Here is a 22837-nt window from a genome sequence, read left to right as displayed (position 1 = left end):
GCGTTGGAGTGTTTGATAGTATTTTGAGTGCTGTTATATCGCTGCACCATACAATTTGTAGAAAGAAAAGGCTGAAAAGGTTTTGAGGTTAATGTGTTACAAATAAATCAAGCATAAAGCTTGAGATACTATTTTAACCTGGTGAAATGTAAATATCACAGGGCACGAAACTATATTAATTTCTTTTCTTTTTTTTTAATCCATCTGGACCATAGAACGGGACTCTCAAAGCCTTGACATCCGGGTATCCGGTAGATAAGTCGGTAAATTCGAGTAAAATCACAGGCTTCGCTTATCCCGTGCGAATGCACCACACTTAATTCAGAGGTGGGGGGTTAATTTCAAAATCACACAAGGTCCCCAGATAATACTAATCCCGTGCGAATAGGGCTTTTGACTAGTGCATTTTTTTTAGCCTATATTTAGTAAGATACTTAAGTACTATTAAAATCAGATACTCTAAGACTTTTACTCAAGTTGTTTTGGAATTGGTGACTTGTAACGTGTAGTGGAGTAATTTTCACTGTAAGGTATCTGTACTTTTACTCAAGTATGGATTTTAGGTACTCTTTACACCTCTGGTATATACTGACAATTGCAGAAACCCACAGAAAAAGAGAGAGGTGCAGCAGAAGAGGTGCACATAGAACGCAGGTTAGCAAGATTGCATTGCCGTCTGCCGTTTGGGGATGGCTCCATTTCTGAAAATGTTCAGGGCCACAAACTATACAAGTATAGCAAGTTTCATGCTTTTATGAAAAAGCGAACATTTCACCTCAAATTTTGCACATATCACATTGACTACAGATAAGGGTATGAATACTTATGCAATGGAATCTTTTAAGATTTGTATTTTTAATACATTTGCAAAGATGTTATAAAACCCTGTTTTTTGCTTTGCCATGGTGTATGGAGTGTAGAAAAAAAGTAATTTAAAGCAGTTTAACAACAGAATGAAGGGGTACTATGAATACTTTCGCAAGGCACTGTATATCATCTACTTTTCGTCCATGGGGTCTGATGTTGTGTCAACATACAGTAAGAAACTGCATTTGATTGGTTAAATATGCCATAATAAAATAAATACATACATAAAATAAATGCAAAAGTGTTTTTTTTTTTTTTAGCTTTGAAAATGTACCATGTTCTTTGTAACTTCATAGGCTATATAACTGGGTAATCATGTTATGTTTATTTATTTATTTTTATTTATTTACACGACGATTACTATGCAATAACTATAATACAATTGTGTTAGTTTCCATGCTATACGCCTACATGTTATCTCAGATTATTACAAGTCTTTTCACAAACTATATCCACAAATATCCAGCAGTTACTACTGACAAACATATTTTCGAACATGTTGCTGTGGTATTCCCATTGTGTTCTTTGAACTATCACGGTGATCATTCAGGACCATGGTACAGTTGTAAAGTACAATGGTAGCCTACTACTGAGCTAACAGTTACCATGTGACCCATCGCTACAGTAGTACAGTAATTTGCCTTCCATACGGCAGCATGGCGCTGTTGAGCTTCACTTCCCTCGACTAACAGAACGGAGCTGTAGTGCTGTCATTCTGACAGATACACTGTCAGCTGAGGTAGTACATTATATTTATACAGCAAAACCAAAAACAGATGTCGGGAGGCGTGAGAAAGAGGTTCGCGGAAGGTTACATTAGTCTGTTAGTGTGGTAAAGGTTATTTGGCGGTAGCGGTAGCTGGCTTTGTTTACATTGCTAGTTCGGTTCAAGCAGCTTTCATAGAGGGTTTATAGCAGCATATAGACGCTGTTAGACTGTTAGAGACATCATCTCAGCGGCCTGGCTCATCATAGGTGCTCAGTTTTACTCTCATTTGGCTGAAAGGAGTTTTATTTGTGCCTGTGCTTCGTTAAACATCAGTATGGGGATGTGTCTACCCTGTCTGAGTGGAGCTAAGGATGATGTAGTAGTCACACCAGACCCTGTGAGTACTGTAATACATTTATCTATGCATTAATCTGCTTTACATCTTTAACTGTGTTCATATTTCAAATGTTAGACTTTCCTGACAGGGCATTTCCAATCATGTTACAGTCTGTTCATTTTACAGCCGAACACAACCGTACGTCAAATAATGAGGTCGGAATGGCTTCCCGTGACATTATAAATGAAACCTTAATGATAAAACGTTATTAATACATGTATTTGTTTATTGTGGAAAAATTCTGAAATGTAGTTGGTGTGATTTATACTCTCATTGATTTAAACCCACTGATTGTTGCCAAATCGTTATTTAAAATATAGCCTATTATTTGCTATTAGGCTACTAACCCTTTCAACATGAAATATATCTTCTTTTTTTTATTTTTTATTCTCATTGGTTAACTGGTAATAATGACAAGAAATAAATATTCTGGTGACATGAGTATTAGTCCACTTCCCTGGCTGGTCATTGTTTTCCATTTTATTTTATTCAGTTAATTATTACTTTTTTAAGTAATATATATTTTTAAATCATTATTTTATTATATTTTTAATATATACTTTTTAGTGTATTCATTCAGTTGTTTCTTTTGCTTATGTATGGGTGTTTTTACACCCATTTTTATATATATATATATATATATATTGAGCAAAACATTTCTCATCTTTTCCACAGGAGACGAGGAGAAGACAGCTAGCAGAGGCTGCAGAGAAGAGACAGAAAGAGGTGATGTGACACTGATGTCTGACAGCATTACACACAGAAATGGTCAAAGAGAAAGGAAAACTTGAAATCGCATCATATGACCCCTTTAATGGCTGTTTAGTTTAGTTTAGTTTCTATATTGTGAAATAGACAAGCACAAATACGTTTTGCAAGCACCTTAGAAAAGAGCTGTTGTTAGATAAACACTTTATTTTAAGCTGAGCATGACCTTGAAAATGAACTTGAAATACCCCGTTTATAAAATATTGGTGGGGATTTTGAGCCATTATTATTTCTGGATCAGGACAAACTCAGGATTTGAGCGATTATGATGACCTGAGTTGGTGGCCACTGATGATCCACAAATGATCAAATTCATAGCATCGATTATGTAACTGGACTCAGTCTTAGCAGCACCACAGAACATATATTCAATACTGTAATCTATAGGTATCACTTTATGATAACTGTATGAGCATCACAGCTTCCTGCTCTACATTTTTGTGCTTTTAGTCATTCTTCAGTTTTTTTCAAGGCAACAAATAACTGTTAGGAGAACATGATCCTTTTTTTAAAAAAAACGAGTGTTGTATGCAATAGTGCTTTTAATTTGCCCACATGTGATTGCTGGGCTGTTTTACTGTCTCTTTGAGGTTTAAGGCAAAGCGCAGAGGTAAGTACACGTCCTCGTTCTGCTGTCTCCTCAAACACTACGGCTGAAACACCATGACAGACATCTGTGAGGTCATGTCAGAATGAGCCCGGTTCTCACTGCTGCTGTAATGTCACAGTGCTTGTAGCCATACAGTCTGATACAATATGATTATTTCTTTTGATCGGCTAGTTGTTGTATTTCAGTGTTTTCGTTTTTGCACACTCTGTACTCACATTTCCAGCTTGTTTATGGTGCACTATGATTCGGCACATGAGCACTGAATAATATCACGCTCTGCAACTACTGGACTGGTTCATGTTTGGATTTATCTCTGAAATATATGGTGTGGTAGCTGTATTTCGTCTGATCTGTGTGTAGACCACCTACAGAGGTATCAAAGACCCCGAAGCCTTGGAGAGGAAAAAGAAGAAACAAGAAGAGACAGAGAAACAGACCATGAACTCTGTACCTTCTGGAGGCGGTGGGCTAAAGGTACATACATTATTTTCATTGTTATTATTTACACAAATAGAGGACAAATTCTTGTCCCATTATTATTACTATTATTTAATATGTATTATGTAATAAAGATATTTAGAGTAACTTTCATCTAGCATGATAATAGGTATTTTTTTTAATCAAAAGTCAGTATCAGATGTCCCACATCAGAGGTCATGACCTGTGAATTTATATATATTTTTTAAATACAAAATACAGTTATAATTCCATTTTAATGCATGAATCAGTATCACTTCAAAAAACAAACAAAAAGAGAGGGGACAAAAAAATCAACTACCATTCAAATATTCAGGGTCAGTAATATGCATATGTTTATATATATTTTTTAAATACAAAATACAGTTATAATTCCATTTTAATGCATGAATCAGTATCACTTCAAAAAAACAAACAAAAAGAGAGGGGACAAAAAAATCAACTACCATTCAAATATTCAGGGTCAGTAATATGCATATTTTTAATATTTAAAATCAGAATTTTGTTTTCATTCAGCAAGCATGCATGAAATTTATTAAAAGTGACTGTAAAGATGTTTACTTATGTTACAAACGATTTTAAATAAATGTGCTTTATTAATCAAAGAATCCTGAAAACAAGTATTATAGTTTCCAAAAAATAAAAAAATAAAAATATGCAGCACACCTGATTTCAACATATAAGATATGGATAATAAGTTAGTTATTCAGTTATTATAATAACAGTTATTTTAAATGTTAATAGTATTTAATCAAATTAACATTTACATTTTAATTATATTGATCAAACAAATGCAGACTTTTTAAACAAAACATTAAAAAAAAATATATTTATTTATTACATAAAGTAATTGATAGGTTTTATCTAAACATATAGCAAATAAACAACAACAACAGAACAGGCATTTTATAGGACCATTAGAGTTGAATGTAGGTACAGATGACAAACTTGCAAAACTGCAAACCTCATAGAAAATAAATAGTATTTATTTCATATAATATTTGGCTTGACCCTCTGAGCTGGACTACATTTCCTAAAGGTTAGGTATCGTCTTTCATTGATATTTGATGTTAATTCCCTAAACTCGTGAAGACCGTTATGATTAGTTTTGTATTGCACATGATAGGTCCCAATTTTTCTCTCTCTCTCTCTTTCTCTACAGTGGCAGGTTGGCTAACACAGGCTAAAGGGAAGATCGCTGGTGTGTTTACATCGGGGGTCAACCTTCATCTGCAGTATTTCCCACTGACTTGAGAGATTCTTAAAACTCTTCATTCTTTCGGTTCTTATTTTGAAGTGTACACTAGCCAGGGGAGTTTGCATAGAGACTAGAATTTTTGCCGAGCTCCTGCACAAAACTCCTCATCCTCCAGGCCTTCTGATTGGCCAGAGTGCATTTAGGCCACACCCCTTTAAATGCCAAGATGGGCTTGCTAGTGGGTTTTTGGGACTTTAGCAATTCATGTCCCCCACACACACACACACATGCTCAGTTTGTGTTCATGCATCATTTCAGACACGCAGCTTTTGTACCGATGTGCTTTCTATTTTTAACATTAATGGAATCCTCTAATCTGAGATCTGAATGTCATTTTAATACACATTTATACAACTGAAAAGCATATTTTATATTGGATTTTGTATAATTTAATACATATTTAGGCATTTATATTTATGCATCAGTTACCTGTGCATTTTGCGATTGGTCAGGACTTGAAGTATAATAATAATGGATATTATGTCAGTTAGCACTTTCACTGCCTGTTGATTGTATGACTTGCTGTTCTTATGAACCAAATTGAATGTGCATCACTTTATCTCATGAGACGCATTGATTTCTCACCCTTTTCCGAAGGGCTTTGGTTGTCGTCAGCTAAGAAAATCTTAACTTACTGCATTCAAACGTAACATCCATGTTTCTGGGCCATGCAGCAGTGACTGTAGCAGCCTGAGCTATAGTGCTTAGTGTGGAATATATTGTATCTATAGAAACTCATCATATTGCCTTTAACGCATTTCTTTTATTATTGTTATGCTCATGAGTTGTTACCTCTTCCTACAGCAACACACTCACTGCTTGTGGCAGGGAAACAGATTTTTGCAGCAAATAATCAACTGAAATATCTTCCCAGGTTTCATTCAGAATGGGTTATCAACATCAGACACTGTATAACAATAATATAACAAATCAGACAAAGTATTGCAATGTTCATGTTTACCAGTAGAGGGCAGCGGCACACTTTCGGATCAGGAACTGTTTTAGAAGCACATCTGCGGAGTCATTGCTTAAATAAAGATTGTGTTTGATTGAACAACCAATCATTTGTTCACTGAAAAATCTCCTTTGCCTTGTAACTGATGAACTCTGGCCTCTTCAGTGCACTATTATTATACTGCAAATAACACACACAGTGCTCACTTTATTAGTCACACCTCGATTCAGCAAAGTGCTGGGGAAAAAATCCTTACAAATTCTGGAGATCACACTGAAGTGATGTTATGAGTTTTCTTTTCTTTGCTGACTTCCAGAAATTGATGTGATGTTCATCCAGACATGTTCTGCTTTACACTGTTGTGATCCAAGGTCAAGCCATTCTCCCTTGACCTTATACAGAACTGTGGCTCACTGGATGATCCCAGGAGATCAGCAGTTTCTCATATTCCAACCACTGCTCTACTGTCATAGTCGCTTCCATCACATGTCATCCTGTTCTGATGTTTGGCATGAACAGTGTTGGGGAAAGTTACTTTTAAAACGAATGCATTACAATATTGCATTACTTAGTTACTTTTAATGGAAATGAATGCACTACATTTTGGGCTGGGCTTGCTTCTCAACCCAAAAGTTATATTTTTTGCCAACTCTAATGGCCCTTTCACACCAAAAGTCAAATTAAAGGAAGTGCCTCTGCCTCTGCACCTCACAATTTCTCTCAACACGAGACAGGAGAGATGTCAGAGAATAATTAGGAAAACAAAGTAACTTGCGTTACTTATCTGAAAAAGTAACTTTAAAAGTAATGCATTACTTTACTAGTTATGTGAAAAAGTAATTGATACTAACTTGCTTTACTTGTAATGCATTACCCCCAACACTGGGCATGAACAGATTACATTCTCCAACAGAGCAAGGTGAGCACAGTGTAATACAATAAATGTCAGAAAATATATATATCATGACATCAAAAGAGCATAATAATACTCCCAAAAAAAGTCATTAATATTGTTAGTATTAGAAGCACTAAAAAGAATAGCCACCAGGGTAGAAGTAAATACTTCAATTCATCCAGCGATTTCATTCCATATAGACACTATTGAATATAAAAGGTTATTATGCAATTTATATTTAATCAATTAAACAATAAGAGGCTAAAAAGAAAAGAAATGTAAGAATTTGGTATACAATAAAACAGCCTTGTTTCTGGATTCCAGTTCAGTATCTTTGTTATGCACAAACTAATTGATCTAAAATGTTATTTATGTATTATGATTTGTTTTTCTCTTTGAAATTTTAGTTCTAGAAGCCAGTAGAAGTCCATGTGTCCTTGTGGCATCTACAACGGCTAGCCAGTGAGCTGTGCTTCAAAGTTACGTTAAAAGTCATTGTTTCTTTAGTACATTTCTTCTTTACTTCTTGCTTTTGTAGTGGGCCGCCACTACCAGGTAGCTGTCGGGCGCGAGGTCTTTGATGTTGGGAGATTTGCCGGAGATGGGCGAGATCTTGCCTTCTACACGAGAGATCTGGAGCATGCGACAGGGGTCATGCTTCAGCAGGTAGCTCTCGAACGTCTCCCAGCCTCCGCCAACTCGCACCATCACATGTTTATTATGCAGCATCTAGAGAGACAGAGACAAAGACTTTACTGATAGACATTTACAGTAGAAGAAAGATAAACATATGCAAGTATGTGAAAGTAGACACTTTTAGCTTCCCAAGCTTGATTTTGAGCATCTCTGGCCGGATTGCAATCCTCGGGAGGTGAGATGCGTGGCATTTGAACACTTTGACCCCCTTGAAAAGTGACGTTTGTTAGCGCCGCAAGAATGCAATGTTAACGTAATTGAATGCGACTACCCGCTTTGCATCTGGGTTAATGCATACATAACTGTATGTCACAAATAGGTTGACAAAGTCTGACATAATGGAGGCCTGTGGCCTGTAGAAGTACGTTAGCAACACTTCCAAGTACATCCAACTTCGAAGCCAGTAACTGGGCTTAAACCGGAATGTGTAGAACTGATTAAATAAAGTGGTGCCATGACCCAGATGGATATGAGTGTAATAGAGGCCATCTGGTTTGAGATAGCTGTGCAGGTAAACGTCAATCCCTTGGTAAACTTCAGTCCCATTAGCATCCTCATTAGCGTGCCCAACTCCCATCCAATTTGAGCTCTGCTCGAAGTGGACCATGTGGAACGAGTTACAGTGGTGCTGTACAGTGTGACCCAGATAGGGGAGGCCAGCACAAAACAGTTGTGCAGGTAAATCTCACTCTCCTGGCTACAAGAGGCATGCTATTGGGTGTGGTCTTTAGCATCCTCGTTAGCAAGCCAGACTCCCTGGCTACCGCCAGTTCAAACCCCCACAGAATGAGCCAAGAGGAAACGATTACATATACAAGTACATGAACTTATAGTTTTTTTTTTTTTTTTACTAAGGCTCAATTTTCAGTATGTCAGAACATGTTAAGTAAGACTGCGTGCTTGCAATGCATTGGCCAAGCATTTCTGTCTACAAAGAGTGTTTCAGGCCTAATCCTGAAATTCATGAAAGCTCATTTGGAGAAAAAAAAAAAAGTCTCTGCTATCAAACTCCTTTAACAGCTCCAGCGCCATAATCACACTCTTTTATTGGCTATCTGTCACCTGCGGTTCCCACTGTGGAACTCCCTCTAGGCAGAGAGCTGTGGAAGTCGCTGAGATGAGAGGCTGTATTTCCTGTAAATAATTCTTTCAGGTGTCTACATTCCCCAGAGGTCTAAATTCAGGAGTCCACTACCTTGTCACAACATCTATTATTACCTCAGATTATCCGATCAAGATGGTTTCTACAAGGAAAGAATTATTCGCATTTATACATGAAATAAGGCTTCTTCTTTTTTTTTAAGTTGCTCTAAGCAATTTTATGTTTATGTTTTACATCTCAGATGGTGTACTCATGGACCACCATAGTCTGTTCACTGACCATCTGATGCATTATGGACACAAAATGGCAAACCAGAAGGTCCAGTTAGGAGTGTGCGATATTTATCATGTACGATACAATATTGTAATTTATCGTATCATAGTCTATAATTGAATTGCAAAAAATATCCCCGTATGGGTTTTTGTTTTTTATATGTATAAGATATGATATAATATCACACAAGCAAGAGTGACATTTTCCTAAATATTGGTACATGAGTGTGGCTGCCAATGTGATATAAATGTGATACAACAGTTCAAAACAATTTAATATTGAGTGTGTTACACTTAACATATTGTCTGAACATTTGCACATCTCAAAGCAACACTATGGTGTTTTGTTCCAATGATGTCAATGTCAAGTCAATGATTCAATAATCCATTCATAAAGACTTGAATGAATTGTTTGAAGGAATTATAACCTGAATCACTCATTAATCACTTTTTAGCAAATCTGATTGGCTGATCTTTCTCTGACTCAACTTCTGGGAATTCACTTGCCCCAGTCTGCCTGTAAAAAAAAATGACAAAATACTGGTTTGATATAATGAGAAACTTGCAGGAAGGTACAAACTACTTTAAACATAAATTTTGATAACGAAGTATGCATACATTATGGGAAACTTCTTTGGTGTTTTTGCTTAAAGACAACGCTGTGCAAGTTGGCTCTCATTTGCCTTCTCTGACAGTTGTCTTACTGACATCTGTTGGTGTGGATGTATGTCATTGTTGTTTATTAACTATTGCATGCCATAGCTGCCCACCAGGATGGAGCCCCTTGCTTAATGTAGAATACAGATGTTAGGACACTGGCTCTTTTAACAGCTGCTTAGTGAAAGGTTCTTTGGGGAAACCAAATGGTTATGGTGGTTATGGCATCTCCACGAAATCCTAAGAGTGTAGTATAACACTTAGTATCAAATATCTTTACTAACCCATAGTCAAATTGAGATATCTTTAGTAACCATTAAGTTGTGTGTGTGTGCTTCTGAGGGAAATTGAGGATAATGAGACCTATTTTGCTTTTAATGTGAATGGGGAGAAAAAATCTTGTAAAAAAAATATATATATATATACTGTATAAATTATATTCTGCACAAAGTAAATATGTATGCTTATGCATATTTACATCACTGGCTATTAATCGATATTCAATACAGCAGCAATGTTAAATCTCATTCTTATTTCTGTAATGAGGAGAAAAACAATAGCCGGGTTTCCATCCAAATTTGCGAATTTAATTGATGCGCAAAAATTGGAATATCGCACAAAACTTTTGCAAATAAGCACCGTTTCCATCCAACGAGTCAAAGAGAAAATCATCACTTCCTGATAAACTGGCACTAAATATCACTAAGCATTATAATGCAATTAATGTAATTATAATGCAATATCAGCATTAACCCTTTTTCACACAAGTCAAAAACCACCTCAAGCGAGTGTAAAAAAAAAAAATCGGATTTTTTTTTCAGAAATTTGGTGCTTCCATCACTCATTTCTGATGAGATTCTTGAAAATGCGCATAAAAACAGAGTGATGAAACAGAGCTAATGTTATTATTATTCGTATTATACTCATGTAATTCTATTGAAAATGAGTGTAATTTAAGTATATAGTATATTTAAGTGAAGGCTGAAATTTCTTTGTGAGTTTAATGTTGAATCTTTGGTTTGGATTTACATTTACAACACAATTTTAATGCACAAATTAATGAATTTTAATTTCTTCTACAACCAATAACAATCAATCGAAGCTCAGTTCTCTCAAAGCGCACACACATAGAGCTCTAAAGAATACACCATACACAAAAACCCATCACAGTCCCAATAAAAAGTGGCACTGGAGTAATTCAGCTGTGATTCATCCCTCTATTACAGCCTCCGTCCCTGCGGCCTTGAACAGGCTGCTAAAAAATCTTTCATAAAGGGTGAGAAATGACAAAATGGCACTCTGATAACGCACAGTAACCCTCTCCTGTGGGTGAACAAGCCGTAGCCTACAGACACGCGCTCACAAACAGATCCGCGAGGACAGGACAAATTAATGAACAATAAACAACAACAACAGAGAAATCTCCTACTGTGAGCTGCAGCTCATATTAACCCTGCGGGGGAATGATATTAAAGATTCATAAGGCTCTTAGCAGGCTGACGGAGGGACATTCACAGGTCAGCCTCTCGAGATGGGCGTCTGTGTGGCCCTCAGGCACCGGAGCCACAAATATACTAGCAATCAGACTACAAGTCACCACAGGACCCCTATATAAACACACCGTAGACACACACATGTTATATAAAGCAGCTCAGGTCTGGGATGTTGAAGGTTAGCTCTCTTAATATGGAACACACACAATCAGTTTCTTTCAGGAGCACCAAAGTTCAACGGGCCAAACGACACACTGAAACACACAGTGTATTTAAATGAGAACGAAATGAAAACACGGCTTTCTGATAACTCTCTACTAAACCATCTGGGGAATCTGAGGGGTATTTCAGCAGGAAGGTCTTTCAAAGACAAACACAAAAGGAATGTGTCCTTGAGAAAAAATGCATTCGCTCATTTCACTGGAAAACGAACATGAGACAACAGAAGATTTGCTTGACTTGCATGGCCTTGGTTGCTGGGCAACACGTTTTAAGGATTCGTTCTTTCAAAAAATACGCTAAGAAAAGGATTTTAGTAATTTAAGTCATAAGATGGATAGAGCGGAAAAACAGGATCTCTGTTTCTTTAAATAAACATTTGGTAACCAATTACATTTATCTCCAGTAAACGCATTGTACCATGGTTTAAAATATGGTATCGTTGATACACTACGGCTGTGATTCTTAACTGGTCCAGATTTTACAGAGGCAACCAAACTATGCAAAATTATCTTTCAAAAGTGAACAAAAATGTATTTTAAATGTTTTTTATATATAACCCAGAACTGCATAAACAGCAGAAGTGTGACAGAGTTTGAGTGTTTGGTCAGTTGAATATCAATGTCTCTTGAATTTTTCATGCTCTCAGCAGCCAATAATTCACAAAACACATTGCGGTTGGCACACCCTGTATTTAATGTGGTCTGATATCTTTACTTTGTGTAGTTTTGTTCATTGTTTTTGAGAAAAAGGGTGTCATGTAACTTGCACATGTTGATGTCTGCCTAATTTGATTTAAAAACACAAGTTAGTTTAATTTTAATTTTTAATTTTTGAAGTCTTTGGTATGGGTGCTGAAACAATGTGTTAGTTTCCCTCTATAGGGGGCAGCAGTGACGCAGCCTGCTTCATTTCTCAGCCAGAGAGCAATTAAAACCAGCACTGACTAATGTGATTCTCCTCAGGCGACTGAATTAATATCAGCTGCAGTGGTTTAACATGATGAATCGCTGCAGTCAGTGTTTTAAATGAAAGCCGAGCTCTGACATCTAAACTTGAAAAAGAGGAATAATATTAATTGTGTAATTATGAGGTCTAGACAGCTAAAGTTGATCGAAGAAGAGAGAGCGAAAGCGAGAGCATATTTCATTTGTCTACTATGAATGTCAAACAGTGGACAGGGCAATTCTGTCATTTCAAATGTAATTTCAATGTCATTTCAAATCAGCAATAACAACTGAAACATTTTAAACATTTACTCAGGCCATCCAAGATGTAGATGAGTTTGTTTCTTCATCAGATTTGGAGAAATGTAGCATTGCATCACTTGCTCGGCAATGGATGCTCTGCAATGAATGGGTGACGTCAGGATGAGAGTCCAAACAGCTGATAAAAACCCCACAATAATCCACAAGTAATTCTGTCATTTCAAATGTAATTTCAATGTCATTTCAAATCAGCAATAACAACTGAAACATTTTAAACATTTACTCAGGCCATCCAAGATGTAGATGAGTTTGTTTCTTCATCAGATTTGGAGAAATGTAGCATTGCATCACTTGCTCGGCAATGGATGCTCTGCAATGAATGGGTGACGTCAGGATGAGAGTCCAAACAGCTGATAAAAACCTCACAATAATCCACAAGTAATCCACACCACTCCAGTTCATCAGTTAATGTCTTGTGAAGCGAAGAGCTGTGTTTGTAAAAAAAAAAACATCCACCATTAAGATGTTCCAAACTGTTGCTTTCTGCTAAAATATGAGTCGTCTATCTATAACATTGCTTCCCTCAGTGAAAAAAAAAATAGTCTTGTCTGAATCAGGAGAGAAATCTGCACAGATCAAACACAGTTTACAAGCAAAAACAGCTCTAAACAAATATGGGGGTTGATTTTGAAGTGAAAAACAGCTTTTTACATCACAAGACATTAATTGGAGTCGTATGGATTATTGTGATATTATTTTATCAGCTGTTTGGACTCTGACGGCACCCATTCACTGCAGAGCATCCATTGCTGAGCAAGTGATGCAATGCTACATTTTTCAAATATATTTTGATGAAGAAACAAACTCATCCTAATCTTAGATGGCCTGAGGGTGAGTACATTTTCATTAAATTAACATTTTTGGGTGAACTATTCCTTTAATGCATCAGTTCAGACTGACACAAACTGTTAATAGAAAAAAAAGGGTCATGTTGGTCTAGTTAATGTACAGCGATTGACTGTAGTGTGGGAATTTTTATCTTTATAGCCATCGTATTGATGGCCGATTTTTCCATTCATTTCCCTTCCAGTAGAATTTTTTTTCATCTCTAGATAAGCTAACTTAACTAGACACCAGCACATCATTATACAAAAAAAACATATTGTGGTGAGCTGTGTTATAAGCAGAGATGTCAGAATTATTAACATGAATTTTTCCCCTTTTAATAAAAAATAAAAAGAAAGAAAAGAAAAAAAAGAAAATAATTTCATTAAAGATTTACCAGCCAACTAGGTGTTTCTAAGACCCAGCCACAAATCCAGTCTTCATCTCTTTTTTTTATTGGGTGAGAACACTCATTAACCAGTGTTTCTAATGAGCTATGAATGATGGGAGTGATGTGATCCCTCAAGAGAGCTGTTATCAGTGTATTACTGCACAGCTCAGGGTAATAAAACACAACTGAACGCAGATACACGATGAGGATAACTCAGATCTAAAGCATCTTTTAGTCATGTGTTGCCAAGTAACCGGTTTCCATGGTGACCAGGCCCATCTCACTAATCAGTCTTTGTCAGTTAGTGTCAGTCTGTGCTGTTATGGGATGCCCCACTGCTGTGTTTGTGTGCATGTTTAACACAATAATGAACGTGATCACACAGCAGTAGATAATAAAGGTTCACCTGCCTATCTAGAAATCATGTTAAGGGATCATAGGTGCTGCCTGACACAAAGTTAGCAGCACTGTGTGCACAATTAAGGCAGCATGCATTTAGCAACATGTTAACTGGAATCACTTGTGAAGGGCACTATTTTTGTGGTGTGCATATTTGTTGCCTATGAAGAGCGTTTCAGTTGAGTCACATGAGGTTCCATTTAATTTAGGATGTTGCATTAGAAATTACTGTTATAAAATACATTCTTTGGCCAAATGTGACATAGTTGCATATACTGTATCTAACATGCTACATAAATGTGCAACCCAGGCTCACTGGAAATTAAGAATGCACCGATACCGATACTGGTATCAGTATCGGGCCCGATACTGCGCTCCTGTACTCATACTCGTTAAAATGCCCCGATACCAAAAGCCGATACCACACAGCATGTGAAAAGTGCTATTTCCAGACAATGAAACATGACAACAGAACAAACAGAGAGTAGAATGGAATTATTAGAGATTAAGGATGTCTAAAAAGTACATGTGTGTAATTAATTTAATGTTAAACATTCAATATTCACACCTGTATATCTGATGTGTTTATAAGCAAAGTATGCAGAGTGGATTGAGTGCGCGAGCTTGTCGAGTGAATATCCCTTTCTCACAGACATGACTGGAAAGATTGTTGTTTGTTTGGATATGTCAAAAGCAAGTAAAACAATTACTTAAGTTACTTGACGGTAAGGAGAGAGAAAGAGAGAGAGAGCACTTCAGTTGCATGATCATGATTGCTGTTCGCTTACTTAGCACACGCATCATTTGGATTAAAAGTAAATCGTAAATATAAAACTATTTATAGGGGCGTTCACTATAAACAACATTTATATTAAACGTCAAGCATACACAACTTTATTTAAAGCTACAGTGAAACTAGCAGCCTGTACATGTCTCTCTCATTCCGCACCAATACAAATGTGTGCACACATTGCGCATGTTTTGCTTGTTGACGTTAATTGCATTACATGAGTCACTTTATGAGTTGAATATGTCGCAGCACGTTTCAGACAATAAAAAACATTTCAGAAAATATATTCATCGTTGTTACAAGATTTATGTATGTCTCCTGCTCCTTGTACAATACATTTTAATGGGCATAATTAAGTGTGAAAATAATAATAAAGTAAATATCTATTTGCTATGAACTAAGCCAACTAACATTATTCATATTCTTTTGGTTTCTGTACCCAGTATTTAAAAAAATTACAAAAGCAATGTAAATACAGGTATCGGTACTCTGTATCGGCAAGTACCAAAAACAAAAGTATCGGTATCGGCCACGTTCTGAAAAAAGTATATGTTGCTGTAGGTACATTTAGCTGCACTTTTAAGGTGATACGTCATGAAAACCAAATGTGCCTGTGGGTGCAAATGGTTACACAATGATATTGTGTTGCTTGTAATTCATGACAGTTTAAAAGTGAAAAAAAAAAAAGTCCAATGACTGGCGCTAAATACTGTGTTTTCTCCAAAACAGTTACACAGTTAAACACAGTATTGTTACATTGGTTGTTGTACGTATCATGGTAGATGTCCGGTAAGTGGCACTAACAGGTCAACGCTCTATTGCATTTGAAATTAGTTTACCACCTACTGTACACTAAACCTAACCGATAGTGCGAGAAAAAGCAAATGCGATAAAAATACATTTGCTGTAGCAATCACTGCATTTTAGCTTCCTTTTATGAGCTCTATGGAGGAGCATTGTTACTCGTATTTCACCAGATTCACACCTGAGCTGCTCTGCATCGCAAAGGCAGTGCTCGACCGGGTGAGCTACTGAGCAAGTTTACTATGTCAGAAAAGATATGAAATGTATGTAGAGGAACCTTGTTTTGAGACATGTAGGCAGAGTTATGTGTTTCCATTGAGCCTGGGTTGTAAATATGGCATCTACCCTGACTACTGTTGTTTTATACTCACTCTAATGAAAAGCATTTTCTCTCCAACACGGTAACGGCCCTGTGATTGTCGTTCTATGCAGAACTTATTTGGGCACTTACAGGGTGGATCTTCAGAAATGTGCTTCACCTGGAACACATGTTACATGTTCAATTAAAACGTTAAATTCTCATTGTAAAGGAAAGAAACATCTGTCAGTCTAAAAGTTACAGTGTTACCGATAACAATAGTGATATGTGAGAAAGGAAATGTTACGCACAGCCTCATCAAGTAGCTTGCCGGTGCTTTTTTTGCTGGAGTTGGTCTTGTTGAATGGAGAGACGGATGGAGAAACAGATGGAGATTGAGAATTGGAAGTGGGAGGTACAGGTGAGAGCGGAGGTTCAGGTGTCTTCTCTTCCTGTTCGATCTCTTTCTCCAGTTTTATAAGTCCAGGTGGCTCGACCTTATACCTGGCACAACAGTGACCATTCACAACAAGATGCTGTTTTAAAATAAACTCTAATTTATCATTATAAAAACAGACAAGCAAGTTAACCACATTTACACTAAATTTTGAAATTATCAGGCAAAAATCTATGTAGATTTGTCGCTTTTGCGAATTAATTTGCCATTACTTCGCCATTTTGAGACTATGACTTTAGCCAATAACCAATAACCGTGCCTACTTGGACTAGCAGAGACAAAATATGTAACGGAGGCCAGCGGGTAGGTGCTGTGCAGGTAAACCTCACTCTAGATGCACTAGCGACTGATGCTAGAGACTGCAGTTTTTAGCCTCCTTGTTAGTGCGCCCGCCTCCCTTCGAGACCCACTCGGAACGAGAACGAGGTGTGGAGGTGGGGACCCAGGGGAGAGGGGTTACATTGGTGCCGTGACCCGGATGGGAGCGAGTGGTGAGGGGGGTGAGTGTAACGGAGGCCAGCGGGTAGGTGCTGTGCAGGTAAACCTCACTCCCCTGATCTCAAGAGACGCACTAGCGACTGACGCTACAGGCTGCAGTCTTTAGCCTCCTTGTTAGTGCGCCCGCCTCCCATGCCGGAGACCCAGGTTCGAGACCCACTCGGAACGAGAACGAGGTGTGGAGGTGAGGACCCGGGGGAGAGGGATTACATATACACAGATTTTTCTATTATATTATATATTTTCTATTATATTATATACTGTATATGGTAAGGCAAGGCAAGTTTATTTATATAGCACATTTCATACACAATGGTAATTCAAAGTGCTTTACATAAAAGAAAGTAAAATAATCATAAAAAATAAATCACAACAATAAACTTTTAAAATGAATTTAAAAAAGTTAAAAATAGAAAATTATTATACATAAAATAACAGTGCAATCAGTTCGGACATAGCACAGTGCTCGTTCAATAAATGACAACACTTTATTTTAAAGAACAATTCTCACTATTATTACGCATGCATATTACTACCACATATTAATGCCTTATTCATGACCATATTTTAGATCCCTTAATCCTATTCTGTACCTATGCTGTTTTATCTTCAATCAAAAATAAATAAATATGTATGGACATGAAATACTCATTTAAGTATTTAAGTGTGTTAGATGAAAGAGACTGGGTACCAGAGACCTGAAACTATATTATGTAAAGTACATAGACTATATACTTATGTATTATGTTGGCTACTATTATTTTATATTTTACATTATTTATATAATAGAATAGATAATAAAAAAAAAAAACATTGTGATCACAACATTGAAACAAGGCATTTCTGTGAAGCTGCTTTACAACAATATGCATTGTGAAAAGCACTATACAAAAAAACTTGAATTGAATTGAATAAAATTTACCTGGATGCTATTCTTCCCAGCTCCAGCAGACATAGACAAACCTCTCTTGGCTGTTTGTGTAAAACTAGAAGAACATAAATATAAACCCATTAGACATACCATAGCTGACATACTGTACCAACTAAAGAACTACTGGAAAACATCAATGTGGTTGAATGATGAAACCAAGAGACCACAGAATGAGAGAGATGATGAAATACTAATTCACTGACAGCTAATGTTCTTTCAGCGTGTTTTCAGCAAACAACACATGCTTTTCATATGGCATTGTGGAGCTCACAAACTACATTTCCCATGATCCAGTGGAGTTGAGTGATGGCGACACAACAAAACATGCATGAAATCTGTAATCTCCACATCAAACCGCAGAACATCCCACCTGAACATAACGCATCCATGTGTTCATTTAGCTATTTCGAAAGAGGGAAAAGAAAGAAAAAAAGGAATAAATTGAAATTGAAGTTTGGTTGAACAGCACATATTTCACCACATCACACACCCTTTACACATGTGCTAATCTGATGATTAATCAGTTGTTTTGGTGTATAGATCAGATTTACAAGCACAAAACAACTGATTAATCATCAGATTAGCACATGTGTAAAGGGTGTGTGATGTGGTGAAATATGTGCTGTTCAACCAAACTTCAATTTCAATTTATTCCTTTTTTTCTTTCTTTTCCCTCTTTCGAAATAGCTAAATGAACACATGGATGCGTTATGTTCAGGTGGGATGTTCTGCGGTTTGATGTGGAGATTACAGATTTCATGCATGTTTTGTTGTGTCGCCATCACTCAACTCCACTGGATCATGGGAAATGTAGTTTGTGAGCTCCACAATGCCATATGAAAAGCATGTGTTGTTTGCTGAAAACACGCTGAAAGAACATTAGCTGTCAGTGAATTAGTATTTCATCATCTCTCTCATTCTGTGGTCTCTTGGTTTCATCATTCAACCACATTGATGTTTTCCAGTAGTTCTTTAGTTGGTACAGTATGTCAGCTATGGTATGTCTAATGGGTTTATATTTATGTTCTTCTAGTTTTACACAAACAGCCAAGAGAGGTTTGTCTATGTCTGCTGGAGCTGGGAAGAATAGCATCCAGGTAAATTTTATTCAATTCAATTCAAGTTTTTTGTATAGTGCTTTTCACAATGCATATTGTTGTAAAGCAGCTTCACAGAAATGCCTTGTTTCAATGTTGTGATCACAATGTTTTTTTTTTTTATTATCTATTCTATTATATAAATAATGTAAAATATAAAATAAGGCAAGTTTATTTATATAGCACATTTCATACACAATGGTAATTCAAAGTGCTTTACATAAAAGAAAGTAAAATAATCATAAAAAATAAATCACAACAATAAACTTTTAAAATGAATTTAAAAAAGTTAAAAATAGAAAATTATTATACATAAAATAACAGTGCAATCAGTTCGGACATAGCACAGTGCTCGTTCAATAAATGACAACACTTTATTTTAAAGAACAATTCTCACTATTATTACGCATGCATATTACTACCACATATTAATGCCTTATTCATGACCATATTTTAGATCCCTTAATCCTATTCTGTACCTATGCTGTTTTATCTTCAATCAAAAATAAATAAATATGTATGGACATGAAATACTCATTTAAGTATTTAAGTGTGTTAGATGAAAGAGACTGGGTACCAGAGACCTGAAACTATATTATGTAAAGTACATAGACTATATACTTATGTATTATGTTGGCTACTATTATTTTATATTTTACATTATTTATATAATAGAATAGATAATAAAAAAAAAAAACATTGTGATCACAACATTGAAACAAGGCATTTCTGTGAAGCTGCTTTACAACAATATGCATTGTGAAAAGCACTATACAAAAAACTTGAATTGAATTGAATAAAATTTACCTGGATGCTATTCTTCCCAGCTCCAGCAGACATAGACAAACCTCTCTTGGCTGTTTGTGTAAAACTAGAAGAACATAAATATAAACCCATTAGACATACCATAGCTGACATACTGTACCAACTAAAGAACTACTGGAAAACATCAATGTGGTTGAATGATGAAACCAAGAGACCACAGAATGAGAGAGATGATGAAATACTAATTCACTGACAGCTAATGTTCTTTCAGCCAGCAAACAGCAAACAACACATGCTTTTCATATGGCATTGTGGAGCTCACAAACTACATTTCCCATGATCCAGTGGAGTTGAGTGATGGCGACACATGCATGAAATCTGTAATCTCCACATCAAACCGCAGAACATCCCACCTGAACATAATGCATCCATGTGTTCATTTAGCTATTTCGAAAGAGGGAAAAGAAAGAAAAAAAGGAATAAATTGAAATTGAAGTTTGGTTGAACAGCACATATTTCACCACATCACACACCCTTTACACATGTGCTAATCTGATGATTAATCAGTTGTTTTGGTGTATAGATCAGATTTACAAGCACAAAACAACACACACTTGATAAAGCTCCTCGTGCACTGATTTGCATTTCAAATCTCATGGGTATCTATCCAAGCAGATTTTTCTGAAAATTTAAATGAAAGTCATGTTAGGACAGCACTTCTGGCTTGAGTTACTGACAAATACATCTACATACAACACATTTCACCACAAACACACTCACATGCAGCTTCTATTGTGTGTAACTCCAGTGGGAGAGAAAGGATTCTTTCTGCACTGCCCTGCTGGACTCCCTAGACGACCCAATCCTGTCTTTCTCTCTCGTTCTTTCTGTAGTTTCAGCAGACTTGTTATTCTCTCCAGCTGTCTTGGACATGTGTTGAAAGCAAAGCATAAAGAAGCAGAAGCTGCATAACAATCTACCTGGAGCCTTTGACATTTGCACGCCAGGATCTGACACATGACAGAGAGATGTCTCGTCGTCATACACACCATAAAGCTGTTTTAAAGATTTACACAGGAGAAGAAGAGGCCTTTCTTTCACCAGCATAGTTTGTGTCTAGAATACCACACTTCTTAGAAATGCAAGGAAAGAAGAAAAAAAAAAACTTTTTTTGTTCCAGCCAGAGACACACTTCTCCATTTGTAACTGACCCTTTCCAATTTCAGTCAATACTCCTCTCAAGTTTCATTATATTTCTGCATAATGGAGTTGTATGTACAGCGAAACAAATTAATCATCATCCAAACATATTAGAGGCATTGTCATGTGACTTTCCAGAAATGTCCTTCAAATGTATTGTATTGTCTATGAACAATGTCTACCTTTTGTTCTTCATTCTTTTCTGAAATATGACTATTTCCACAATAATAGCAATTCCACATTTCTGATCTCAAACATTTTAAGCAATCTGAAAATGCCAGACAACGTCAAAGCATCATTTTGTGAATCAAATGCTTACAATTATTTTTTTTACACTTTTTACATATTATTTTTTTTACGTTTTAACTTGAAATGACAAGAAATAACTGAAATAACTAACCAAGGTGGTGAGAAAAAGTGAAGATATTGAAAGGCTGTTTTCTCTGTACTGACTGTGAGGTGCTTTATGATCCTGATATTGACAGGCATAATGAAATCAGGTCTGCATACGTCAAATTCTGTGTTTAAAGCTGGATCAGAAAATGCTTAATCAAAAAATCAGAGAAACTCGTAAGAATTACAGTCATTTAATGGATAGTGATCCGAGTAAAAATCCCCCAAAAAAGTTGTGGTCTAAGGTAAGGTGCATAAATAATATAACACCTAAAAAGATAAATATGCAAGTTGTAAATGAGGGGACACTGGCAAATGAGCTTAATAATTTTTATTGTAGGTTTAATGTTACTTTTCATGACTGTAGCGATGTTTTGGGGGCTATTGGGATTGACGATTCTGTTTCTAATCCTCAAATGAGTTTAATGTTGTTAAAGTTTTTAAAGATATTGGACCCTATCATACACCCGGCGCAATGCGTCGCCAGGCGCGTCGCAAATGTTTTTTGCTAGTTTCAGCCCGACGCAGTTGTCATTTTCACGTCCTGTGCCACGTTGTTTAAATAGCAAATGCATTTGCGACATTGACCAACAAAAACCTGGTCTAAAGTCTGGCGCAATATTTATTTATTTTTTTTGTTATTTAAAGGGCGCGTTAGTAATATGCGCCATAGGCGGGTGCACAACGCACGTACACTTTGCTTATTACACACATTGCAGCAGGACACAAACATTTTTAAAAATGAAAAATTAAAGGATTAAAATGTAAAAGATTATTATTGTGTACATAAATATAAAAATGCCTACATGTCATAATGTATAGTCTTTTCATGTATCAGAATTACGCGCACGAGCAGATCTGTTCCCTCACTAGAGAAGCGCTCAGTTTTTCCGCTTGTAAATTCCACCATGTAAATAGCGAATCCGCCATGGCGCAAGCGCAACTGGCTTTTAAAGGGAATGGGAGATGAGACTCTGATTGGTTTATGGCACGTTACACCCAAAACACACCCATTACTCATTAAGAGAATATGGACAACCGTTTTAGACCATGTGCCAGGCGTGCCGACCATTTTTCCTGTCCTTAAACTAGCAAAAGTGGATTAGGACACGCCCTAAGCGCAAATGCGCAGTGCGCGTGACTTTTTGGAGTTGCTCAAAGGGTCATGCGCTTAGATCGTTAAAATAGGGCCCCTTGATAATAAAAAGTCAACTGGGCCGGATCATTTTTCTGCTTTTATCTTGAAAACCTTTGCAGAGGAATTAGCCCCTGCATGGACAGACATTTTTCAGAGGTCTATTGATTTACATATTATTCCTGATATTTGAAAAAAAAAAAAAACAAGT

General features: G+C 36.5%; 2 protein-coding genes across 2 annotated transcripts; one reads left to right on the top strand and one right to left on the bottom strand.

Annotated features, from left to right (window-relative positions):
• The first annotated feature begins 1596 nt into the window (after positions 1-1596).
• LOC107677443 (small VCP/p97-interacting protein-like) lies at positions 1597-6702 on the top strand. The gene is made up of 5 exons (XM_016472349.1): positions 1597-1666; positions 1910-1973; positions 2649-2699; positions 3712-3825; positions 4991-6702. Exons 1-5 carry the CDS (start codon positions 1644-1646, stop codon positions 5003-5005), a joined length of 267 nt encoding a protein of 88 aa, XP_016327835.1. The 5' UTR covers positions 1597-1643; the 3' UTR covers positions 5006-6702.
• Positions 6703-6738: 36 nt separating this feature from the next.
• On the bottom strand, positions 6739-18444 carry LOC107677431 (growth arrest-specific protein 2-like). The gene is made up of 5 exons (XM_016472330.1): positions 18407-18444; positions 18028-18091; positions 16462-16654; positions 16224-16331; positions 6739-7665 (listed from the first exon to the last, which is right to left on the bottom strand). The coding sequence occupies exons 1-5, from the start codon at positions 18423-18425 to the stop codon at positions 7456-7458; spliced, it is 594 nt and encodes a 197-aa protein (XP_016327816.1). The 5' UTR covers positions 18426-18444; the 3' UTR covers positions 6739-7455.
• Between the last annotated feature and the right edge of the window lie 4393 nt (positions 18445-22837).

The sequence above is a fragment of the Sinocyclocheilus anshuiensis genome, unplaced genomic scaffold (assembly GCF_001515605.1).
Source record: "Sinocyclocheilus anshuiensis isolate Anshui unplaced genomic scaffold, SAMN03320099.WGS_v1.1 scaffold1701, whole genome shotgun sequence".
Classification (NCBI taxonomy): domain Eukaryota; kingdom Metazoa; phylum Chordata; class Actinopteri; order Cypriniformes; family Cyprinidae; genus Sinocyclocheilus; species Sinocyclocheilus anshuiensis.
The sequence above is the reverse complement of the archived record's forward strand: the minus strand, read 5'-3'. Positions and strand labels throughout refer to the sequence as shown.